We start from the raw sequence: 24223 nt of genomic DNA on the forward strand, positions 1-24223 counted from the left end.
GCGCCCTCTGCTTTCAGTTTATAGATATCATTTAACTTACTCTGTTGCAAAGCTAAGTCAGTTTTATCTTCTTCAGATAGGTTCTCTGGTGGGATCTGAGTGAGAGCAGATATCCTAGTAATTACATTAATTTCTTCATTTTTCCTTTGTTTTGCTGCAGATGAGCCATACTATCTTAAATATTTAGCGACTTCAAATTTAAAGAGTTCCCAATTTTGACAGTAGTGATGACTGGTTAGGGCTTTATCCCAGAAACGTTTGATTAATGACAAAATATCTTCAATCACTTTTTCATGTTTTAGAAGGGAGTTATTAAGTTTCCAGTAGCAGCTCCTACAAGTTTGGGCAGCATTAGTATTGAAAAAAACCTGAAGTGATACCGCTTTGTGGTCTGTGAGTGGAGTTGGCATTATATTGGCTATAACATTATTCCGATTTAAGCAATCAGAGATTAACCAGAAGTCAATACGGGATTTAGAAGAGTTGGATTTGTTACTCCATGTCAATAGTCTGGCTTTAGGGTTTTTAAATCTCCAAATGTCTATTAAATGAAATTTTTGCATAAATGTATTTAAACAACAGGACAGAGAGTTATTTGAGCTAGGTGGCCATCTGTCTAGTGAAGGATCTGGAGCAATGTTAAAATCGCCTCCAACTAATAACAGGAGATTAGGGTATTTGGATAACCAGAACAAAAAGCGTGTTTCAAGGGCATCCAATAAGAAGTCATTATCAGACTTAAAACCATATACGTTGGCAATAAGAAGAAGTGTACCATCAATGTTGACAATCATTAACACATAGTGTCCTTCTGAGTCCATTTCAGAGTGCATAACATTCCCATTAAATTTGTTCTTCAGAGTAATAACTCCTGCCGATCTTTCTGAACCATGTGAGAACCATAGCTCCTTGCCCCACTGTGTTTTCCAAAAAGCAGTATCCTTAATAACAGAGTGTGATTCTTGAAAAAAAACAAAGTCAGTATTCTGTTGATTTTTTTTCCCTGAATTTGAAGGGTTGGGTGTATCCTTCGTGGCCCACCATACCCCAGAATTCATAGCGCGGCTAAACCAATTCCGGTTTTCAACAATGGCGGCCGCTGTTTTATTTGGTCTACACAAAACCAAAGACAATTCAACATTGATAAAAGATATATGATTAACTTGTTAATTTTAATGGCTAAATTTCATATTCACAAGTCCAAATGTTTAGGAAGACATCCCTCTTTTTATGTATTCTCCTTTGAACTTGTACAGTATCTTAATTCAATTAAGAACTCCACTAACCAAAAAGCTATAAAAACTATGGGTGTTCGTGAAAAAATCAAGATCTTTCAATCACTTTATTCTTTGGTTTGATCAGTTACTTTTCCCCCTAGCATGTTTATATCGTAGGTTCTGAATATTGTTAATTTATTTGTTTGTCTATGTTATGCAATCTTTTTTTTTTTTTGTAAGTACAACACCATTAATGTGGTACTGTTTAATTCTATTTTGTATTGTACTGTTGTTTAAATAAAAGTTTGAATGGGAAAAAACCCCCCAAAAAACAATGGCGGCTGCTACTAAGTTTTTAATATTACTCTTATTAATCTTTCTCGGTCACAAAATAAACTTTTAACATATTTTCAGGCTTCATTTTTGTACAATGGGAGGAAGTGCTGTAGTGTCGTCCATGTTTGCTACAGTCATTGGCTGGGACCTGACAACAGCGCCACCTGAAGGAGGCTTCTCTCTCTCTGATAGCTTGTGTTCTGACAACTGAGACCTGACTTTTGAGACCTGACACCTGAGACCTGATGACTTTTTGTCTGAGACCTGACGGCTTTTTTCCTGAAACCTGACATTTTTTTGTCTGAGACCTGAGACCTGACAGCTTTTTTCCTGAGACCTGAGGATGTCCTAAAATGCTTTTTATGTATTACATGTGCTGAATTTATATTTATATAGTTTAAATTAGATGAAATAAAATGTATATAATAATTAAATCATTGTTTTAATATTGTGATATCACCTCGTTGCTACACTACTAAATGTTAAATGAAGAACTGATATTTGAATCAGAGACAGTTGGGTGCATTTAAGATTAGTTTATTAATCTCATCCCTCCTCCCACCTTCAAAGTGGGCATTATAGAATTCAAGTTTGAAAATGTGGTTGATCAGTTAAATTATGATGAAGGAAAAGGAAAGATATTTCGTTTTTTGAGAAATACCAGACTCATCAAGAGGATTTAACCCTGTAAGACCCAACCCATCAAAAAAATAGCCAGAAAATTCCGATTTTTTTGGAACTGAGATGGTTATTATGTATATATTGTGCTATTCTTACTTAGTGTATTGTCTGTCTTTGTTACTGTTTGTTTATACTGGAGCACTTTAACCAAAAATGATTTCCCCTAGGGATCAAAAAAGTATTCTGATTAACCATTCTAACAAAATCCACAAAAATGTTTTTTCTATATAATGTAGTGTATGATATATTTTTATCTTTTATTTTTGTATTGCATTTGATACATTGGGCATTTTTGGCACGTTTTGTTAACAATAATGTTAATTCTAGACAACAAAAAAAAAGAGGTTTGAAATTATGGCAAGTATTTATCATGTTAATGAGATAGCGGTCTCAGAAACTCATGCATCAAAAATAGGATACAAAGGGCATTGTAGGGTTAAGGAAATAGAAGCGATGTAGCAGTATAAGCCAAGAGAAGGCAGTAGTACAACTGTGTTGAATGCAAGCTGCCATTAAAAACGAAAGAAGAAGAAGACACCGGAAACTACCGAATCTGCAGTAACCAGACCTTCATGTGTTGCCAGGTTTTTCCTCTGGATTAAAATGGCGTGGATTGGTGTCTGTAAAGGCTCTCGTTTTACACATATTTAATTTCCCAATAAAGATGTTTGATTTTAGTTATTACACATTTTAAATACCATTTGTTACGGTGAAGCGTTTTAATTTGAAGGCGGTCACCGGAACACCGCCTCATCGTAATAAGTCTCCAGTAACGGTCACCGGTTTCATCCTTCGTTCTCTCAGCTCTTCTTCTACTTCCGTCATGGCGCCCACTTTGGGCTTTTTTCCTGCCGTCACGTTGGTGGTGCTGTCCGGTTTTCCCGCTGCTGTGTCCTCGCGAAGGGACGTGCTCGAGCTCGGGGACGCGGATTTCGACTACCTGGCAACAGAGCACGAGACCATGCTGGTGAAATTCTACGCTCCTTGGTAAAGAAGCGGCGTTAGTTTAGCGCGGCCGGCGGCGGGAGATTTTCCTGAGTTTTTTTTAATGAAATCATTCCATCTTTATTGGTTTTCTGCTGTTTTTAAATCGTGTCTCTACTGTTATGGAGGCACTAACAACCTGCTTGTCCTCTTCCATCTCTCGTTCCACTCCTCCACCTCTTTCCTTCGTCATTTCCCTTGATTTAATTATTTTTGTATTTATTATACTGTGGCTCTTATTTCCTTTCTTTCCTTCATTCCTTCCCTCCCCTCCCGTCTTTTCCGCATTCCTTCATTGCGTTCCAACTTCCTTCCTTCCTTCCCTGTTTCTTTACACACTTCCTTTGTTTATTTCTCCTTCCTTTCCTTCATCCCTTTCTTTTTTTCCCTTCCTTCAGGTGTGGGCATTGTAAGAAATTGGCCCCAGAGTTTGAGAAAGCAGCTAGTCGACTGAAAGGAAGTGTTCAATTAGCAAAGGTAATGTGTCCATCGTGTTCATTACTGTTGTGAACACCTGTTTCACAACAGTCTTATCTGTTTGTGTCTCACCTGTGCGGCAGGTGGACTGTACGACAAACTCTGAGACGTGCAGTCGTTTTGGGGTCTCAGGTTATCCCACCTTGAGAATTTTTAGGTACGGCAAAGATTCCGCCCCCTATGATGGTCCTCGCACTGCAGGTAGGAAACACTGATGAGCCATCCCAATCCTGCTCTGTTACTTGACTCTGTGATGTAACATCTGTCTATGTGTGCGTTTGTGTGTTCAGAGGGGATCTACGAGACCATGAGGAGGCAGACTGGTCCAGACTCGATGCACCTGAAGACCAAAGACAATCTGAAGGCCTTTGTCAATAACCATGACGCCAGCATCGTAGGTACGAGGTCACGTGTTGCTGTATGCTGCATCATGCTTTAGGCTGAGTGCTTCTTATTTGTCAAAGTCAAGTTATACAGACATTACAGAATAAAATCAGTATAAACAAAACAGCAAAAGACGAAACAAATGACGAGGAAATGTAGCTGTTGCTTGGTCACTGGTAAAAGTTCCAGGCTCTTGTTGCCTAGGTAACCCTCAGTTCAGCTTAATTCAGTTTTATTTATATATTGCTAAATCACAACAACAGTTGCTTCAAGGTATTCAAGTTGCTTTATATTGTAAAGTAAAGACCCTACAATAATACAAAGAAAACAGAAAACCCCAACAATCCGATGACCCCTATGAGCAAGCGCTTTAGCGACAGTAGGAAGGACAACCTCCCTTTTAACAGAAAGAAACCTCCAGCTGAACCAGGCTCCTGGAGGGGTGGCTAGAAAAAAGAGGGATGTAGTCTTAATCTAATCTTTAAGTATTTATTTACCTTAAACAGTTCAAACAAAACATGTACATGGATTCTCCTTCAGTCAGAAAACCATAGTCTGCAAGCAGTTAGTTGTAGCCAATTTCCTGAAAGAGAATAAGCCTAACTTAGCATTACACAGGATTATATATTGAGTTGTGCTTCTATCTGTTTGGTTAAAACTGTTGGGGAGAGGCCGTGGTTTAGACTTGGCATTCCCTCGTTGGTGGACAGGATGATCACAACCTCTTGGCACTCCTCTTCCCCTCCGGAGGCCACAGCACTCGTCTTTCCACTGTACAGATGAGGTCACATCTAGGTTAGCAACCTGCCTCTCCTATTTCTGTATAATGACTTTTACCCTGGTTACGTGTCTCTGTGCTGGCTTAAGCTCTGCTCTGCACAGACGACTTCTAAATGTACTCGGGCATAGTGCAGCCAAATATATTTATGCTAGCTTTTACACTCCTAACCTAGACAGAATCATAAGATGCATGATCCTCAGTTAGATTTCACACATAGATCTCTATGTGTACCTGCAGAATTGAACTGAGAGCAATGGTAACAATGGCGTGCACGCCCAATCCGGGCTTCATCACTGCTCACCAAGCTGCAGGCAAAATCTGAAAGATGTGCATAAAACAAAATGTATAAAAATGCTCGACCTCACATAACCAGGACATATCCTGGTTAAAGACTCCAAGATTCCTCACAGTGTTACTGGAGGCCAAGGTAATGCTATCCAGAGTAAGCATCTGGTTAGATGCAGTATTTCTAAGAATTTTAGGGCCAAGTACAATTACCTCAGTTTTATCTTTATGTGTCTTTAGGTCTTTATGTCTTTAAAACATTCCTGCAGTTCAAATAGTTGTTGTGTGTTATCTGGCTTGATGGATAGGGAAAGTTGGGTGTCATCTCCTATGCCTTTTAAGGGAAGCAAGTATAATGCAAACAGAATTGTTCCTTCCACAGAACCCTGTGGTACTCCATAATTAACCTTAGTATATGAAGAAGACTCCCCATTTCCATGACTCCAATTGGTTCATTTACATAAATAATTTGGAATCAAATTGGACTCAAGTCGCTGAAATAAAACTTTATTGTCAATACCATCGAAAGCTGCACTGAGGTCTAGGGACAAGGACAGAGATGATTTTACTGTCAGACACCATATGAAGATCATTTGTAACCTTCACTAAAGCCATTTCTGTACTGTGATGAGCTTGGAAACCTAATTGGAACTCTTCAAATAAACCATTTTTGTTGAATTTGTTCACACTGTTGCAGTCTGGATACCTGTACACCTTTGAGGTTTTATTGCTTGCTAACAACATGGCATGATCACCTTATAGTAACCTTAAAGTAAACATGGCCATGCTAACTTCAGGGTCAGACAAACACATGGTGTCTGTGGTCCTCTGACTCCCCTTTAGCTCCCTTACCAGTGCATGTGTCTGCATCAGGTGTGTTCTCAGGTACGGACAGCCCCCGTCTGGCTGAGTTCCTGAAGGCAGCCACTCTACTCAGAGAACAGTTCCGTTTCGCTCACAGCACCAACCTGCAGCTCGCCGAAGAGCATGGGGCCAACTCAGAGTGAGTTCACACCTAAGTGATATCACCGTAGTGATGTCACAGTTTAAAGGTGTTATTCTCACTTCAGTGTGTGTGTGTGTGTGTGTGTGTGTCTCTCTCTCTCTCTAGATGTGTGCTGCTGTTCAGACCTCCCAGACTCGCCAGTGCTTTTGAGGACAGCGTTGTCATCTTCAGAGACTACCTGACCATCGGCTCACTGCGGCGCTTCATCAGAGATCACATGTGAGTCTTTAGCCAATCACCTGCTGGTCATTAGAAGAACTGCAGCCTCATTCTATCTGTGTGTCCACCTATGTGCAGCTACGGTCTGTGTCCTCACATGACAATAGAGAATAGAGACCGTCTGAGAGTCCGGGACCTGCTGACGGCGTACTACGATCTTGACTATCATCACAACATCCCCGGCTCCAACTACTGGAGGAACAGGTAACGCAAGCACACAGAGGGGGTGTGTTCCAGATGTACAGCTTGATTGACTAAAGTGTTTGTGTGTAATCCTCTCCCCTGTGTGTTTTCTTCTCAGGGTAATGAAGGTGGCGTCTAAGTATGTTGGGCGGGGTCTAACCTTCTCTGTAGCCAATAAGAAGGACTTCCTGTTGGAGCTGGAGGAAGACTTTGGAATGGGGACGTCAGATGGAGGGGAGCTGCCCTTTATCACCATCCGGACCCGACTGGGTCACAAGTACACCATGAGGGAGGAGTTCACGTGCGTAGCCATGTCATACCAGTATGTCACCTGTTCTGCAGGTGAGGGGGTGGGGTCACAATAAACCAGAACTATCTGATCCAAGTCTGTTTCAAACTTTTGAGGGGGCTGACCCGCATTTCTCAGCTTTCTGACCTCATTCACAATGGAAGCACCAACAAGTAACTCTGTGTGTTTGTTTGTTTTAGGAGGGATGGTGCGTCTTTGCAGAGGTTCCTGGAAGATTACTTTGCAGGTCGACTCAAACGTTACATCAAATCAGAACTGATACCTGAAAAGAACTCTGGGGCTGTCAAAGTGAGTAAAACAAACACGCCAAAGCCTCTTGTGTGAGTATCAATGACGTTGTAGACCTCTTTGTAACCTCTGACCTGTGTGCCTCAGGTGGTGGTAGCAGAGTCCTTTGATCAGGTGGTGAACGACCCGGATAAAGATGCTCTGATCCAGTTTTTTTCTCCGTCGTGTCCTCACTGTAAGAAGTTGGAGCCGGTCTATGGAGAGCTCGCTGAAACGGTACGCTCACTCATATACTGAGGATATAATGTCCACTCTCACACTCTGTTGTTTTAGCAGTAACTGGGTGTTCGCTGTTTGGCTAGCTGCACTCAAACAGGAAAATCCAACTGTAGCCGTAATGTGCGGATTTGTAAAGCACTTTATAAATAAGCACTGTGTGGTGAAGACCCTGTTTTAGTCACCAGACCTTGAGTCCACACTTTAGCTTCTCTGCACCAGGTGTACCATCCTGTGCAATCAGCTGGCAAAGCAGATGTCTGCAAGGTGTGATCAATGCTGTTTTACACAATAAAATATTCTCTCTTTTGCCAAACACAACTGAACAGATTATTACAACACAGGTTACTTACTGCATTCGTATCACACCAAAAATATAACTGTTTCCTATCGAAGACAATTGCAAATCCCATCATCCATCAGCGTTTCTGCAGGAAAAAAATCTAATCTCCACGTTACAGTCTCCTTCACTCACATTTGGGCTCCTTCCTCACTTCTAATATGAAGTAATCCAGTCAGTGAGATGATGTAAGGAAAAAAGGAAACATCTCCAAAAAGTATGACATCTTTTTCTCAGAGCATCTGCTTTTTTTTTTTTCCTTTGTACACTTGAACCTACTTGCCCTGCAGACTTGCCGATGGCATTCCCGATTGTGCTTCGGTAAGAAACTGCATTCTGTTTGTGGTGTGGTGTGCATTAGGGCTGCCACGATTAGTCGAATAGTCACGATTATGTCGACTATCAAAATTGTCGACGACTAATTTAATAGTTGACGCGTCGTTTGAAGCTTTGTAAGATCCCAAAAGACGCAGGAATAAGTAGTAGGATTTAAGAGTGTAATAACAGACTGAAACAGAAGATGGCAGCACTGCATGTACAAGGATGCCAGCTGCCGTTAAACCCCGAAGAAGAAGAAGCAGTTTCCGGTATCATAGCTGTGTCCAAATTCAGGAACCGCATCCTCCTGTGCCCGCATTTGTAGGCCGATTACATTACAGCGACTCGACGAAGACTGTCCACATTCGAAGACTCCGACAAATGCGGCCGACAAATGCGCCCTTCATTTCCCCAGATTTGAAGGATGGGTCGGGTGTATACTTCGTGGCCCAACCTATCCCAGAATTCATAGCGCGGCTCTGCTCAGTTTCCAACAATGGCGGCAGCTAGTTAGTTTTAATATTACTCTTATTATTCTTTTTGGGTCACAAAATAAACTTTTAACATATTTTCAGGCGAGAATGTAGCTGTGTATACTTCAAATATCTGCTCAGTTTATCAAGACACCACATATTTTCAAAAGCGCTCCGACGTTTTCGGAGTCGTCTGTTATCCACCAGCTCGATAGCTAGCCGGGGTTCAAGGCTCACTAGAGCCAGTGAGAACACCGGACTCCCGGCAAATCGTTTTCAAACCCACCGCCGTGTTTCGCTATCATGTTTAACCTACTCAGGTTAAACATGATATATAAGTCAGTTAGATAACTTAAAAATGTTATTGTTTCGCTTTTTTCAGTATTTTATTTGTTCCTGAGTAAATCGGTTTGGCTGAGATTAAAGTTCTAGTTTTTACACAGCAGAATAAACGTCAATCAGACAACTGATTATCAGAAGTGTGAGATGCTCGAGAATATACTCCGGTGTCCTGTTATAATTTAGATAGCAAGGAGCAGACGGCTGAGTTTATTAAACTCCACCGAAACTATTGCAAATTTCATTAAAATTTAAAAAACTATCATCTTGTCTTTATTTTTAGTTAGCACATACCTTAAACACTTAAAGCTGTAAGCTAATGATAGTTATATAAGAGCAGATGCATGCTGGTGCAATAAGCTGTACATTTTACGTCCAATGGATGCATGATCTGATTAGTCGACTAATCGCAAAAATAATCGGTGACTAGTAAAATAATCGTTTGTGGCAGCCCTAGTGTGCATGTACTGGGCTGTTCTAAATTATATCAATTTGCTTGGGAAGATAAAGATTATTTTATTGGGTTACATAACTAGCTGATGATAAAATGCTAACTAATTGAAAAAGAAGTGTATATATTTAATTTGATTGTACCAAAATAATATGATATAATACATTATGTCAAATAGAGAATTTACAAAAATCTTTTTTTGTAAGTTTAAATGAAGAACGTCTGCTCTGGCTCAAACTCCCATCCTCAGCCCTGCAGTAATGATCTTTTATTTGACTACAGTCCCCTAGAGATTTATTTTTCAGTCACATTTTATCTCTGGCTCATGTTACAGCAGCTTTCATGTCAAAATGTGTGTAAACAATGATGTTGCTAGGCAACCCAGCATGCCACACTTGTGGTTTTACATTAATTTCTATGAGTTAAAATCACCTTCTTCGTGGTTCTAGGTAAAAGTGGTCATACTAAAATTCAATATTTGATGAAATACCAGTCAGAAAAAGTCATGAAATCTGAAATGTCTGTGAAGGTTCTCAGTCATCCAGGTCATCGTAGTCTAAGGAGCTTGAAAAGAAAAGCGGCTTGAAGACGTTTCGCCTCTCATCCGAGAAGCTTCTTCAGTTCTAGGGTAAAATGATGGAGAGTCCCACATTTAAACCCTCTGCCCCTTCCTGAGTGTGTAAAACATCTGCAAAAGGTCACGTGACATTTTAGAAACTCTGAAACATCTTCCGTCTTCCTTAAATGGGGACCTGGTGCTGGTTCCTGTTTGCCTATGAGGTCTTGTGTGCTGTAGCTCTACCCACTAAAATGACCTGTTGTACTGAAGGAGATATTACTGGTTTATTTCTGTGTGAAATCATTGTCAAACCTTTCTCTGTGTTCTTCAGCTGCGTTCTGACCCCAAAATCGTCATTGCCAAGATGAACGCCGTGGCCAATGACGTCCCTCTGGGTTACGACGTCCAAGGGTGAGATTCAGGTTTCCCGTGACATGCTTCAGTCATTGCCAGGTGTGAGTCTGATGTCGCTGTGTCTGCCTGCAGGTTTCCCACCATCTACTTTGCTCCAGCAGGCAGGAAGGACGAACCCGTCAGATACCAGGTAAGACACCTGAGTGCATACCCGAGACTTGAGGCTAGATGGACCTCAGCTACAGTTTTAGACAAAGTTGCTTCCTCTCAATTTATCTAAGGTCAATGTTATCTGCAGCAGCCCACTCCCCTGTGCTGTAGTTTTCCCTCACAGCTGTTTGAGCTGCCCTGTCACAGGGTTTTATGGGTAGTTAATTATGCTCTGTGCTCACCTATGTGCACCAGCTCAGGTCCACACCTGCAGAGCAGTCTGCGGCTTTTCTCAGCATATGTCAATGGGATTTAAAAATTACATTTTCTCATTTACATACATCCTGTTTGTCAACACAGAGTCTGCCCATTCAGACATTTAAATCATTTTCTAACCCCCTGGGTCAGTGTGAGCACTGCGAAGTACAGACACTCATATTTCTCCACAGCCACTCATGGTCAGCTCAGAAGAAACACAGGACATTAAACTGCACCTGCTTCCACTTGTACAGGCTCTTGACTGATATGGTACAGGTACAACCACATCTGTGCGCAGATCAGAAGAGGCGTTTTTGCAAAGTGCAGAAGTGAGTCATTCAACGATTCAGTGCAGAGAGTAGTGATGGGATTTCCGGCTCTTTTTAGAGAACCGGCTCTTTCGGCTCGGCTCACTAAAAAGAGCCGGCTCTTTCGGCTCCGAACCGGCTCTTTAGGTTGTTTTGTTGCTTTAATTAATTTATTATTAACAACTAGGGATGGGTATCGTTTAGGTTTTATCCGATACCGGTGCCAAACCGGTACTTTTGAAACGGTGCCGGTGCTTAAACGGTGCTCAAACCGGTGCTTAAAGAATGGAGAACACAAAATTGGTCCAAAAACCTCTCATGTTCAGCTGGCTTTTTTTTTTTTTTTTTGTAAAAAGATAACAATGTTAGCCTTTTCTGCAGCTATAGGGCATATATGGTATCACTCTTGGTTGGAAGCAGTGCTTAATCAATGGAAAAAAACACAAACTTTGTCCAAAAACCTCTCATGTTTAGCTGTTTCTCACTTTTTCTTTGGTCATTTTAGCCTTTTTGGCCAGGGTGAAGGGAGTATCTGCCATCAAACAAGAAGACAGCCGCATGTAACTACGACGGTGTTTGCTAGTTCACCTTACCTGCATTAATGTAATAACATGGTTAGCCTACTCAACGTAAATTACACACGAACAACATTAAGCTACTCACGCAGAGAAGAACGGCTGCTGCTGCCATCATCATCCGTCATCATTTCTGCTACACTGTCAGGGTTAGGGGCCAGGACTCTACTCTTCGGGTTTTTGGGGGATGTTGCTAACTCCGGGTCCGATAACAGGCACCACACCCGCAGTAGATGTGCCGGTGTGAGGTCTCAAAGCAAGCTATCAAACACGGCGCATTTCTCGGCTTTAAAAAAAAAAAACGCTATGCGTCGCCAGGTGTTTCATCGGATTTGAGGTGTTACCTCCTTTGACAGTATCACAGTACCAGCTTAAAGCACTTGTTGCAGGCTGCTGAGTTTGCATCTTTTGCTGTGAAGTACAGCCAGACTTTGACCGCTTCGCCTTGGGCATTTTTAATCTGTAGCTCTGCTCTAAAAGAACGTACGTACCTGGACCCGCCTACTATCCTCGGAAACGTAAAATGATTGGCTAGAATTGGCTCAGGAAAAAAAAGCACCGAAATGTGCGCTGCTTTTCGGTCTGGTTACTACCGTTTATGTCAGAACCGGTGCCATCATGGCACCGGACACCGGTACCCATCCCTATTAACAACAATATAAATTTATGCACAAAAGGAATTACTAATGTAAAAAAAAAGTGGTTTTATTTATATATGTTTATATATAAATATATGCGGTGGCCCCTAGAGACAAAGCACGTACAAACTCCAAAACACATTTCTAGCGTTAACTGAACTTCCAAAACAGAGCTACCTAGATCACTTAAATTACACAATTGAAAGCATATGTGTATTGTTTGTGTATTTATACACAAGCACTCATATATATTCAAATAATTCAAAAAAATGTTCATTTACCTGTTACTACCACACACCAAATCCGGTCATTGGTACTTGCTGGCTTGTGTAGCCACTAGGTAACAAAAGCTCAACACTGCGCCTAGCATCCTGGAGCACTTCTGTTGTCTTCTGTACGTGTTTTGGAGTTTTTACGTGTTTTGGAGTTTGTACGTGTTTTGGAGTTTGTACGTGCTTTGTCTCTAGGGGCCACCGTAAATATACTTTTATTTATTCACCCCACATAAAATGTAATAAATAAATCATATAATACAAAAACCAACTATTCACATTTCAACTTTTAACTATTTAAATTTTCAGCTTTTTCCTTTTAAACAAATTTAAAGTGAAACAACACAAAACACTGTAAACCACAACACAATTAAATATAAATTAAAATACGAAAACAAAAAGAACATACACATTCTCTGTCATATGGGCCTGCATGAATAAACTTTCTGTATCCTTTATCATCCGCAACTGAAAATAGTTGTGGATGATTACTATACCTTTCTAATGTGACGTTGTTGTCCCTGGCTCTCTTTCTCTCTCTCTCCCTCCCGCTGTGTTCCTGTGCTACTGAGTGTAACTACCGCCCCTCCCCCCTCTGCCCAGCGCAAAGCACAAGGCTCGCTTGCGGAGTGAAGCGGAAAAAAAGTGCAAGAGAGAGAGAGGGTGAGAGAAAGGGAAAAAAAAAACAAAAAAAAACCATGGCTCGCGATAAGGAGCCGGCTCTAAGAGCCATTTCGTTCGCGAACGACCCATCACTAGCAGAGAGGTCTGTTAACACATAGTGAGTGAGAAAGGTGAAGAAGACTCAGTGCATCATGGGAATCCCCCAGCAGCCTACACCTATTGCAGCATAACTAAGGGAGGATTCAGGGTCACCTGATCCAGCCTAATGATATGCTTTAGCAAAAAGGAAAGTTGTAAGCCTAATCTTAAAAGTTGAGCAGCCAATAACACCAGTGTGCTTTTTACTGCTCTCATTTATCATCCACAGGGCATACGGACACAGTACCCTCAGGGTCTGCCTACCACTGATGAACAGGCTGCTGCTAAAGTCCTGATTTTATACTAAAGAAGTCATGTAATTAAATCCTCGTCTTATTCCTCAGCTGGTCTATATAAATAAAAGTGTATATATAATAATAACTAATGTGAGCCTGTAAAGGGCTGGATTTTAAAAATCCTTCCTGGTGACAAATATTTGCTTTGATTACACTGTAACTTCAGGCTGTGGTCTTTCCTGGAAAAGCCAACGTGTTTATACTGTTTGACTCAACATTTTTTTGTTCAGAAACAGCACTACAGCTGTGGGGGCAGCATACACCACCAAAGAAGAGCCTACAGGGATTATAAATGAAGAATTTTACTTTGAAAGTCTGTTGTCATTTACGTACACACACAGCCACATTTCCTGCTCAGACCAGTCTGTTTTTAATACACCCTCCTTCATCCAGAGCTGCAAGTGGAGGTGTGGAGGAAGTGGAGCTAAAGTTCAGTGTTTAATAGTTGGTAGTTTGCTGAAGCTTACACAGACACTGTGCAGTTTGTGAAGGCAAGGCTTCACAGTAAGGGTGGGACTTCAGCCACTGACAGGTTTTACAAGATATAGTCTTTATGTTAACTTCCTTCTGGGGTCACATGACATCTCCCATGTGCTTTCAGGGCACCCGCGAGCTCAAAGACTTCCTCCGGTTCCTCAAGCGAGAGGCGAGTCACAGCTTGGTGTTGAGTGGCTTCAAAGATGAACTCTGACACCCCCAACAGCGAGGAGGAGAGCCTGAATCTGGACCTCCAATACCGGACATTACATCAGGACACTCGTTGCATCAAATCAAATCGCTCACTCATCCCTGAAACACACCGCTATTAATCATGCCATTGTCAGCCTCATTATTTATTTATTTATTTATTTGTTAACTTTATTTGACCTCCTTTCGTGCACAAACAGGTTGCAGGTGTTTTTCTTCTGTTTTTTGGGACAATAAAGTTTTGTATGAATTTCAGAGACTTGGACAGGTTTGTGCTCGTTCAGGCCCACAGCTGCTTTAAACCGGTACAGCTTATCGACCTGTCGTCCCAGTATGCTTTAGGAACATGTGATGTCACTGGTCACAGGTAAACACACTCATGGGAATATCCACGTGTTTTCAGAATGCAAATCAGTCAAAATTGATTCTCAGCTTGGTGTACAAATAAGTCACAAGAAAAGAAATGCAGAAAGTGCTACATGAGCACTCTCCTTCACTGAGTCTCCTCAATGAAGGAGACATTCACAATCAGCCTGTTAGATATCAGCATAAATAATTAATATCACATATAACTGCTCACATTATTTGCCACATTTTCATGACGGGACTCCCACTTTTTATTGTATTTATGGCTGGTTGGTTCTTGGAACCAACTCTCTGATGCATTCATGAGTCTAAATGTTACATAGTAGAGTAGAAAAGCACTGTAGTCCATTTACCTTTGGTTTCTGCTTTGAGAAGTACTTAATAAAAATGTTTTGGGAACCCCGGTCAAAAACACCCCCTCCTCCCATGCAGTTTCAATAAATGGAACTATTTATTCACCTCATGCTTTCCATGGATCCTAAACTAAGGTATCACACAATATCAAAGGTGGTGGGGCATTCTGTCAGTCATTTTAAAGAAGAAAGGCTTCATTGGTGCATGAATCACCTGATCCAGTCTAGAAATTACCAGAACACTGGAGCTGTTACTGCATTAACCTGAGACAGCTGGGTTGGTTCCTGGTCATGAAACACACATGAAAGGGAGACGTGATGCTGCTACAACCCTGCTGGGAGTGAGGAAGACTTCTGATGTGACTGCCCACTGCTCAGTGGGAAAACGAGCTGGAAAAAAGTGTAACCTTTGCTCCTTAACATACAGGAAGGGAGAAAGTGGTAGCGCCTGATGTTTTTGGTTGTTTCCGGTCCTGTAGAAAGATTGGTTTGCATTACCAGGAGTAAGTCTGATTTAATAATAATACATTTTATTTATAAAGATCCTCAAAATTACATTAGTACAACAAAATAAATGATAAAAATAAGAAGACCAAGTGATATTATTTCTATGTGCCGTGAAGGAAAGAGTGCTGTCAGTGATGACACCAACACTGTTAACCTGAGGGGAATGTATGACAATAGAGTTATCAATGGATAATGAAAGATTTCTGGTCCCAACTTTAGTCAGTATAGATTTGGTGCATATTAGAATAAATTCTGTTCTATTACCATTAAGTTTAAGAAAGTTCTGAAACCTTGATTTCACTTAAACAATAAGAAATAGATGTGGGTATAGAGTAACTATAGGTTTGGAAGTAGATTTGGGTGTCATCTGCGTAGCGGTGAAATTGAATGTTATATTTCTTGAAAATATTACCTAGAGGTAGGAGATAATAAAAAGCAAAGATCCCAGGACAGAGCCTTGGGGTACACAGGACTTAACTGGAGTAGATGGTGATCTGTGAATAAGTAATTGAAAAAAACTGTACGGCCAGAGAGACATGAGGTAAACCAGGCGAGTGCTATATTTTTGATGCCAATAGATGTTAATCTATGAAGAAGGATGCCGTGGGAGATGGTATCAAAAGTTGCCATAAGGTCAAGGAGAATGAGGATAGTGATGAGTCCAGAATCAGCTGCAAACAAAAGATCATTTGTGATTTTTCCTAGAGCTGTTTCTGTACTATGGAATGAACGGAAGCCAGATTGAAACGGTTCAATTTTTTCAGTTTTATTTATACAGCACCAAATCACAACAACAGTCAATTTTAAGGTAGACCCTACAATAATACATACAGGAAAAACAATTAAATGACCCCCTATGGGCAAGTACTTTGGCAACAGTGGGAACACGTGAACACGTAAACATTCGACCCATTTCTCATGGGGCGCTGCTAGCTTGAGTGACACACATGTCTAAGATGGACTTTATACAGTTTATTCCTCTGCACGACAGACTGCTCTATACAGGTTACAGGCCACGCCTCTGAGCGCATCCATCATTAATGCTACTGTGCATAAAGCTCCGACAATGGTACAGACCAGTGGTTCATTACACTCCCACCAATCATGCTATGATTTACAAACTAGCTAAATCATACATGATTCTGAACAACAACAAAAATGAAACCACTTCAGCCAATATAAAGGTGTACAGACCATGATAGAGCAGTTGCCACTTGGAATGTTACATTGTTTATGTCACTATGTCAGTTCATCTCAGACAATAACATGTTTGTTATTATTCTCTTTCAACAAGAACCACCAATTTTTGGATAGGCTGCTCGATAATGGGGGGCCTGAAAGCACGGCCCTGTTTTTTGGTCCGACTTTGGTCTCCTACTTGAACCTTGACCCAACGGACTAAACCATCATCCCCTTCGATAGTTTCCACTATACGTCCCAGTTGCCACTGACACCTTGGTAACATACCTTCTTTGATGATAACAATGTCATTCACTTTTAGATTGCGGCGGGTTTTGTGCCACTTCTGTCTTGTGGAGGCATTCATGAGGTATTCTCTTTTCCACCTACCCCAGAACTGCTCAGTTAAGTATTCTACTCTATGCCACCTCTTCACTGCATACATGTCTTCTTTCACAAATTTCCCAGGTGGCAGTAGGGCAACCTTGGACTTCATCAGTATAAGATGGTTTGGAGTAAGAGGTTCAGGTGCTTTTGGGTCGCTAATACTGTCCACAGTCAATGGGTGGCTATTTACAATAGCCATGGCTTCATAAAAAAGTTCTAAGAGAGGCATCGTCTAGTCTTCCTGCACACTGAGCAGTAGTGGCATTTAGCACATTACGAATGGTCCTAATTTGGCATTCCCAGACGCCACCTGCATGACTTGCAGAAGGAGCACTGAAAACAAACTCACACTGTTTGTCTGCCAGGAAAGCTTCCAGTGCCTGCATGTCACACTGCTTGAGAGCCTCTCTGAACTCATTTCTGGCTCCTACAAAGTTTGTGCCCTGGTCACAGTGGAGTTGGCAAACAGCTCCTCTTAGGGTGATGAAGCATCTAAGGGCATTGATGAATGCATCTGTTGATAGGTCTTCTAGCATCTCGATATGGACAGCACGTGAAGACAGGCACGTAAAGATAAGCCCATACCTTTTGTATTCCTTGCGGCCCCGCTTGATGGAAAATGGACCAAAGCAATCCATACCAGAGTACGAGAAAGGAGCAGAGGCTTCAATCCTTTCCTTCGGGAGCTCTGCCATGCGTTGCTCCTCGGTGGGGCGCCGAATTTTTCGACATTGTACACATTTATGTATTAACTTGGCAACTGCTTTGCTTCTCCCAAGCACCCAAAATCCATTTGCTCTGAGTTCTGCTAGAGTTTGACTGCGACCTTGATGACAGATGGTGGCATGATAATGAGACACTATTAGTCTTGTAATGTGACTTTCCTTTGAAAGGATAACTGGGTGTTTTAGTTCTTAACTAAGCGTTGCCTTTGTCAGTCTTCCACCGACACGAAGTAGTCCTTGATCTAAGATGGGATCAAGGCAGTTTAGGGGGCTTGAGCTTGGAAGGGAGTTGCCCTTCTGAAGTGTCTTTGTGTCTTGCAAAAGGGCTTGTCGCTGAACCAGACTGATTACTAGCTCACGAGCCTTTCTCCTTTCCTCCACCGTCACAATGCTGCTGACACAATCTGACTTCATACCTAGTCTCTTGCAACTACTCTAATGAGTGTTGTCCAGCTGGAAAAGCGGCTTAGACGGTTCAGGATGTCATTTTGTTCATTGTCATGGGTGGCAATGGTTTTCACTGATTTAACTTCAGGGTCACAGACAAGCAGATCTGGTGAAAAATGTGGTGTTGGGACTATCTCAGTTTCCATAGAAATTTAGGACCCGATAACCAGTTTGTTGACAGAATGTCCCCTGGACAAAGACCTCTCGAAGCATGGTCAGTTGGGTTTTCTGCAGTATCCACATAGTGCCACTAAGCAGGGTCTATGGTTTCTCGGATTAGCTGAACATGATTTGCGACAAACACATGGCATCACCGTGCCTCATTGCTGATGTAGGCCAATACAACTTGGGAATCATTCCAGTAGAATTCCTCGTCAATCTGCATGTCAAGCTCTGTTTTTAACATGACACTTAGCCTTGTGGAGATTACTGCAGCCGAAAGCTCCAGCCTGCTCATGAGCTTTGTTGGTGCAACTCTTGCTTTGGCTAACACAAGGCTACAGTGTACTTCATCCTTATCATTCTTGTATCTGAGGTAGGAACATGCACCATACTGGCATCTGAAAAGTGATGCAGTTCCACCCTCACTATGTTGCCAAAGTCTGGAGGATGGTAGCATCTGGATATTGCTATTTCCTTAGTCCGTGTAGATCCCCTTTCCACTGCTCCCACCGTGAATGTAGGCTATCAGGAAGTTGATCATCCCAACCTATGCCCATGTGACAGAGCTCCTGGAGAATACATTTACCACTCAGGATAAAGGAAGCTACAAGACCAAGAGGGTCGTAGAGGGAGGAGACAACAGACAGGATACCACGGCGAGTTGAGGTTGATCCCTTTTGTCAGTGTTGAAGCTGAAGGTGTCACTTTCTATTGACCACTGAATGCCAAGTACGTGACCCTCCGCTGTTGAATCCAGGCTAAGGTTGAGAGGCCCAGTGGTTACTGCCCTTTCTGAAGGAGCAACACCCGATAGCACCTCCACCTTGTTCGAGTTAAATTTGTGCAAGTGTAAGCCTCCAGTCTTACACAGCTGTTGTGCATTGATAATCAGGTCTGTAGCTTCTGTGACTGATGGTCTGCTAGTTAGTCCATCATCAACATAAAAGTTCATTTCAATGAAAGCGGCCGCTGAAGGATAATCGGCTTCGCATTGTTGTGCAAGATATTTAAGGCCAAAATTGGCACACCCTGGAGAGGAACCAGCACCGAAAAGGTGCACCGCCATTCTATACTCTTGGGGTTCTGTTTCCAGCTGACCGCCCTTCCACCATAGGAACCTCAGGTAGTTACGCATGTTGGGTGGGACATAGAACTGATGGAACAATTTTTCAATGCCGCAGGTGATGGCGACTGCTTCCCTCCTAAAGCGGCAGAGAACTCCTACTAGAGAGTTTATCAGATGGCCAGTCAATAAGGTGTCATTTAGAGAGAGCAGTTCACCCTGCCTGGGATAGGTGTACGGGGGCCCCACCCTGGAGCCAGGCCTGGGGAGGGTGCCCGAGGGCGAGCGTCTGGTGGCCGGGCCTTAGTCCATGGGGCCCAGCCGGGCACAGCCCGAAAAAGGGACATGGGCCCATCTTCCTGCAGGCCCACCATCCGCAGGAGACACTGTAGGGGTCGGGTGCAATGTGAATCAGGCGGCAGCCAGGAGCGGAGGCCCAACTGAGCTAGTGCGTGAGGTTGAGAGGTACCGGCTAGATATAGTTGGGCTCACCTCAAAGCATAGCCTGGGCTCTGGAACCAGTCTCCTGGAGAGGGGCTGGACTTTGTCTCAGTCTGGAGTTGCCCCTGGTGAGAGGCGTCGGGCTGGGGTGGGTATCTTGGTATCCGATCGGCTTGCTGCTGGTATGTTGGAGTTTCTCCCAGTGGACGAGAGGGTTTGTTCCCTTCGCCTTCGGGTCAGGGAACGGGTCCTGACTGTCGTCTGAGCTTATGCGCCGAGCGGCAGTTCAGAGTACCCAGCCTTCTTGGAGTCCCTGAGAGGGGCACTGGAGGGTGCTCCTCCTGGGGACTCTGTTGTCCCACTGGGAGACTTCAATGCTCACGTGGGCAACCACAGTGAGACCTGGAAGGGCGTGATTGGGAGGAACGGACTCCCGGATCTGAACCCGAACTGTGTTTTGTTATTGGACTTCTGTGCAAACCACAGTTTGACCATAATGAATACCATGTTCGAACATAAGAGTGTCCATAAGTGCACGTGGCACCAGGACATTCTAGGCCACAGGTCGATGATTGATTTTGTAATCGTATCACCAGACCTGAGGCCATATGTTTTGGACACTCGGGTAAAGAGAGGGGCTGAGCTGTCAACTGATCACCATCTGGTGGTGAGTTGGATCAGGTGGCGAGGGAGGACGTTGGACAGACCTGGCGCACCCAAACGTACAGTGAGGGTGTGCTGGGAACGTCTAGCAGAGGCCCCGGTCCGCAAGATTTTCAATGCACACCTCCGGCAGAGCTTCAACATCATTTTGAGGGAGACTGGGGACTTTGAGTCCGAATGGACCATGTTCAGCACCTCCATTGCCAAAGTTGCTGCACGGAGCTGCGGCCGCAAGGTAGTTGGTGCCTGTTGTGGTGGCAACCCCCGAACCAAATGGTGGACACCTGAGGTGATGGGAGCCACCAAGCTGAAGAAGGAGTCCTACCAGGCTTGGTTAGCCTGTGGCACTCCCGAGGCAGCTGATAGGTACCGACAGGCCAAGCGGAATGCGGCGCAGGCGGTGGCGGAAGCAAAAACTCGGGTGTGGGAGGAGTTGGGAGAGGCCATGGAAAAAGACTTTCGGACTGCTTCAAAGAGATTCTTGGCAAACCGTCAGGCGACTCAGGAGGGGAAAGCGGCGTTCTACCTACACTGTGTATAGTGCGGGTGGAGTGCTGCTGACTTCGACTGAGAAAATCGTCAGGCAGTGGAAGGAATACTTCGAGGACCTCCTCAATCCCACTGGCACACCTTCCGTGGCGGAAGCAGAGTCTGGGGATGAAGGGGATGACCCGCCAATCTCTGGGGGCGAGGTCACTGAGGCAATTAAACAACTCCTTGGTGGCAGAGCCCCTGGGGTGGACAAGGTATGCCCTGAGTTCCTGAAGGCTCTGGATGTTGTAGGGCTGTCTTGGTTGACACATCTCTGCAACAGCATGGAGATCAGGGGCAGTACCCCTGGACTAGCAGACCGGGGTGGTGGTCCCCATCTTTAAGAAAGAGGACCGGAGGGTGTGCTCCAACTACAGGGGAATCACACTCCTCAGCCTCCCTGGAAAAGTCTATCCCAGGGTGCTGGAGAGGAGAGTTCGTCCATTAGTCAAACCTCGGATACAGGAGGAACAATGCGGTTTTCGTCCTGGTCGTGGAACACTGGACCAGCTCTTTATCCTCTCAAGGATAGTCAAGGGCGCATGGGAGTTTGCCCAACCAGTCTACATGTGTTTTGTGGACTTGGAGAAGGCATTCGACCGTGTCCCTCGGGGGGTCCTGTGGGGGGTGCTCCGGGAATATGGGGTGTCTGGCCCATTGCTACGGGCCATTCAGTCCTTATACGACCATTGCAAGAGCTTGGTCTACATAGCCAGCAATAACTCAGACTCGTTCCTGGTGGGTGATGGGCTCCGCCAGGGCTGCCCTTTGTCACCGGTTCTGTTCATAATTTTTATGGACAGAATTTCTAGGCGTAGCCAAGTGGCGGAAGGCTTTCACTTCGGTGGTCTCAGGATCTCATCTCTGCTTTTCGCAGATGATGTGGTCCTGTTGGCTTCATCAGGTGATGGCCTCTAGCTTGCCTTGGAACGGTTCGCAGCTGAGTGTGAAGCGGTGGGAATGAGAATCAGCACCTCCAAATCTGAGGCCATGGTCCTCAGCTGGAAAAGGGTGGAGTGCCCACTCCAGGTCAGGGACGAGACCCTGCCCCAAGTGGAGGAGTTTAAGTATCTTGGGGACTTGTTCACGAGTGATGGGAGAAGGGAGCGGGAGATCAACAGACGGATTGGTGCAGCGGTTGCAGTGATGCGGACGCTGTACCGGTCTGTTGTGGTGAAGAGAGAGCTGAGTGTAAAAGCGAAGCTCTCAATTTACCGGTCGATCTACGCCCCTACCCTCACCTCAGACGGTTTTCACAAATGAAAGCTCTCTTTTCATCAGGAAGCCTTGCGGCAAAGGTTGGGCACTTGGCGACACTATGTGTTTCGTCGTTGCAAACGAAGCATGATGGTCTTGGCTTTGAAATTAAGGTCCCTGGTTTACCTGCAGAGTGCTTAGCTTGAGCATTTGTGCTGAGTGCCTTGGTTCTCTTAGGAAGCCTTTCATCTGTTACTTTAGTGGTTAGTAAGAAGGGAGAAGCAATGGGGTTGCAGGCTATTCTAGCTTCCCTTTGTAGAAACCTGGTGAAATGAGCAAATGGTGGATACTCTTGACATCTGTCTAGTTCATCCACAACAATGCGACCCCATCTGCGTACCAGCCATTCGGGCAGTTTTTTGAGAAGTTTATGATTTTCTTCACAGTCATTTAGAATTGCTAGCCCTTTAATATGAGGGATGGCCTTGGCACAACTTTGAAGGAAATCTGAAAACTCTCTTAGGGCTACTGGGTCATTGGGAGCTATTTTTGGCCATTTCATCAGTTTGTCCCTGAAAGCCTTTTGGATGACAAATGAACTTCCACACCTCTCCTGAAGAATCTCCCAGGCACCCTGATATGCATCTTCTGAGTTTCGATAGAAGAACCCTTCGACTGCCTTGCGCGCCTCACCTGCAAGATAACTTTTCAAGTACAACATTTTTTCACCTGCGGGGAGGGGTTTGTGGCCAATCAATGCCATAAAGGACATCTTCCAGTCTATAAACTTTAAAGGGTCACCAGTGAACACTGTGGGTTCAGGTGCAGGCAGACGGTTAGAGATGAACAAGCTTGCTGTATGTTTTGGGTCACTGTCCATCTGTATTATGAAGCGAGGCCCAATCAATTTGACTGCATTTAGCTGGACAAACAGTATGTCTCTGAACACCTCAGAATTCATTCAGCTGCTTCTGTCTTTAGTCACATCATCAATATGTCCAGTCTATTCTTGAGGCTTATGAGTGGCTTGCACCTTGCAGTAAACCCTCTGTATTTACTTTCATGCAGTCTTCTCTTAATGCAGAGCTTCCCAAAGTGTGGGGCTCGCCCCCTAGGGGGGGCGCAGAACCATTGCAGGGGGGGCGCTGTATGAAAAGGGAAAAAAACCCAAAAAACGCTTGGACACTGCTAGCACGGGGCGCCCACACAAATGCAAAGCAGGAGATGAAGCATAGCTGAATATGTTTCCAAACCAACTTCATTCTAAGCCAAAGACTAGAAGATATGGTGAAGCATAGCTTCCCTTTGGTTTCACCTGCACAAGTGCCAAGGTAGGTCTCCCCTGCATAATTGCTTTTCTCTTCGTGGGGAGCATGCGTTGGACTCTTCAAATCACGGACAAACAGTATTCCACATTCTTGATTTTTAGTTCACAAACACTTGTTGTAATAACTAACTACTCCTGACATTTTGGAGATGTTAGCTCTTTATACAGTAAAGTTACAGCGGGATACAAATAATATCAGGCTGATCATGCCACGATTTATTCCCCCGGTTCAAATCCCGGACAAACAGTATCCCACAGTTGTTTATGTTTTTAAACCCATTTTGCACAGAGAGGCATTTTTTGAAAAATGTATTGATAGCAATGTTGAATATTATTACACAGGAAAAAAACAACTACACGTAAAATAATTACACCGTGACGCCTCTGCCTTTCTAAACGGAGGGACAGTAACTGCATGTGTATATGTAAGCGTTTAAAACCTGAAGATAGTCAGATTAACAGTAACAGTATTTTGTCTCTATCTGCCATTCTGCAATTCATCTCATGTAAACAATAACGTGCGCACAGCATGACGTGAAAAAAGGCACATACCTTTGACGTTGCGTGACGAACTCTGTATTCCTCGTCCACACGTAAACGCAAAAAAAGAGTTTTAAAAAATCTCAGTTTTTGGTGATTCGAAACGCCATTTATGTGTGGACGAAGCAGCTGCGTTTTCAAAAATACCCATTTAGGTGTGGACGTAGCGTAAAAGACTTAGTAGTTTA

The 24223-nt window shown here is 43.6% G+C and overlaps 1 protein-coding gene across 1 annotated transcript; it reads left to right on the plus strand.

Moving 5' to 3' along the window:
* Nucleotides 1-2870: 2870 nt before the first annotated feature.
* pdia8 (protein disulfide isomerase family A, member 8) lies at nucleotides 2871-14402 on the plus strand. The gene is made up of 13 exons (XM_065471373.1): nucleotides 2871-3221; nucleotides 3617-3695; nucleotides 3779-3896; nucleotides 3986-4093; nucleotides 6019-6148; nucleotides 6257-6370; nucleotides 6449-6574; nucleotides 6672-6854; nucleotides 7043-7151; nucleotides 7239-7367; nucleotides 10179-10258; nucleotides 10334-10391; nucleotides 14062-14402. The coding sequence occupies exons 1-13, from the start codon at nucleotides 3058-3060 to the stop codon at nucleotides 14149-14151; spliced, it is 1488 nt and encodes a 495-aa protein (XP_065327445.1). The 5' UTR covers nucleotides 2871-3057; the 3' UTR covers nucleotides 14152-14402.
* The last annotated feature ends 9821 nt before the right edge of the window (nucleotides 14403-24223 follow it).

The sequence above is a fragment of the Pelmatolapia mariae genome, linkage group LG22 (assembly GCF_036321145.2).
Source record: "Pelmatolapia mariae isolate MD_Pm_ZW linkage group LG22, Pm_UMD_F_2, whole genome shotgun sequence".
NCBI lineage: Eukaryota > Metazoa > Chordata > Actinopteri > Cichliformes > Cichlidae > Pelmatolapia > Pelmatolapia mariae.

Excerpts from the sequence above, each read along its gene's own strand:
- pdia8 (XM_065471373.1), top strand. The coding sequence starts at position 3,058 with ATGGCGCCCACTTTGGGCTTTTTTCCTGCCGTCACGTTGGTGGTGCTG. Across the intron at positions 3,696-3,778 it reads GAAGTGTTCAATTAGCAAAG|GTGGACTGTACGACAAACTC; the intron begins GTAATGTGTCCA and ends CCTGTGCGGCAG. Across the intron at positions 4,094-6,018 it reads CCATGACGCCAGCATCGTAG|GTGTGTTCTCAGGTACGGAC; the intron begins GTACGAGGTCAC and ends TGTCTGCATCAG.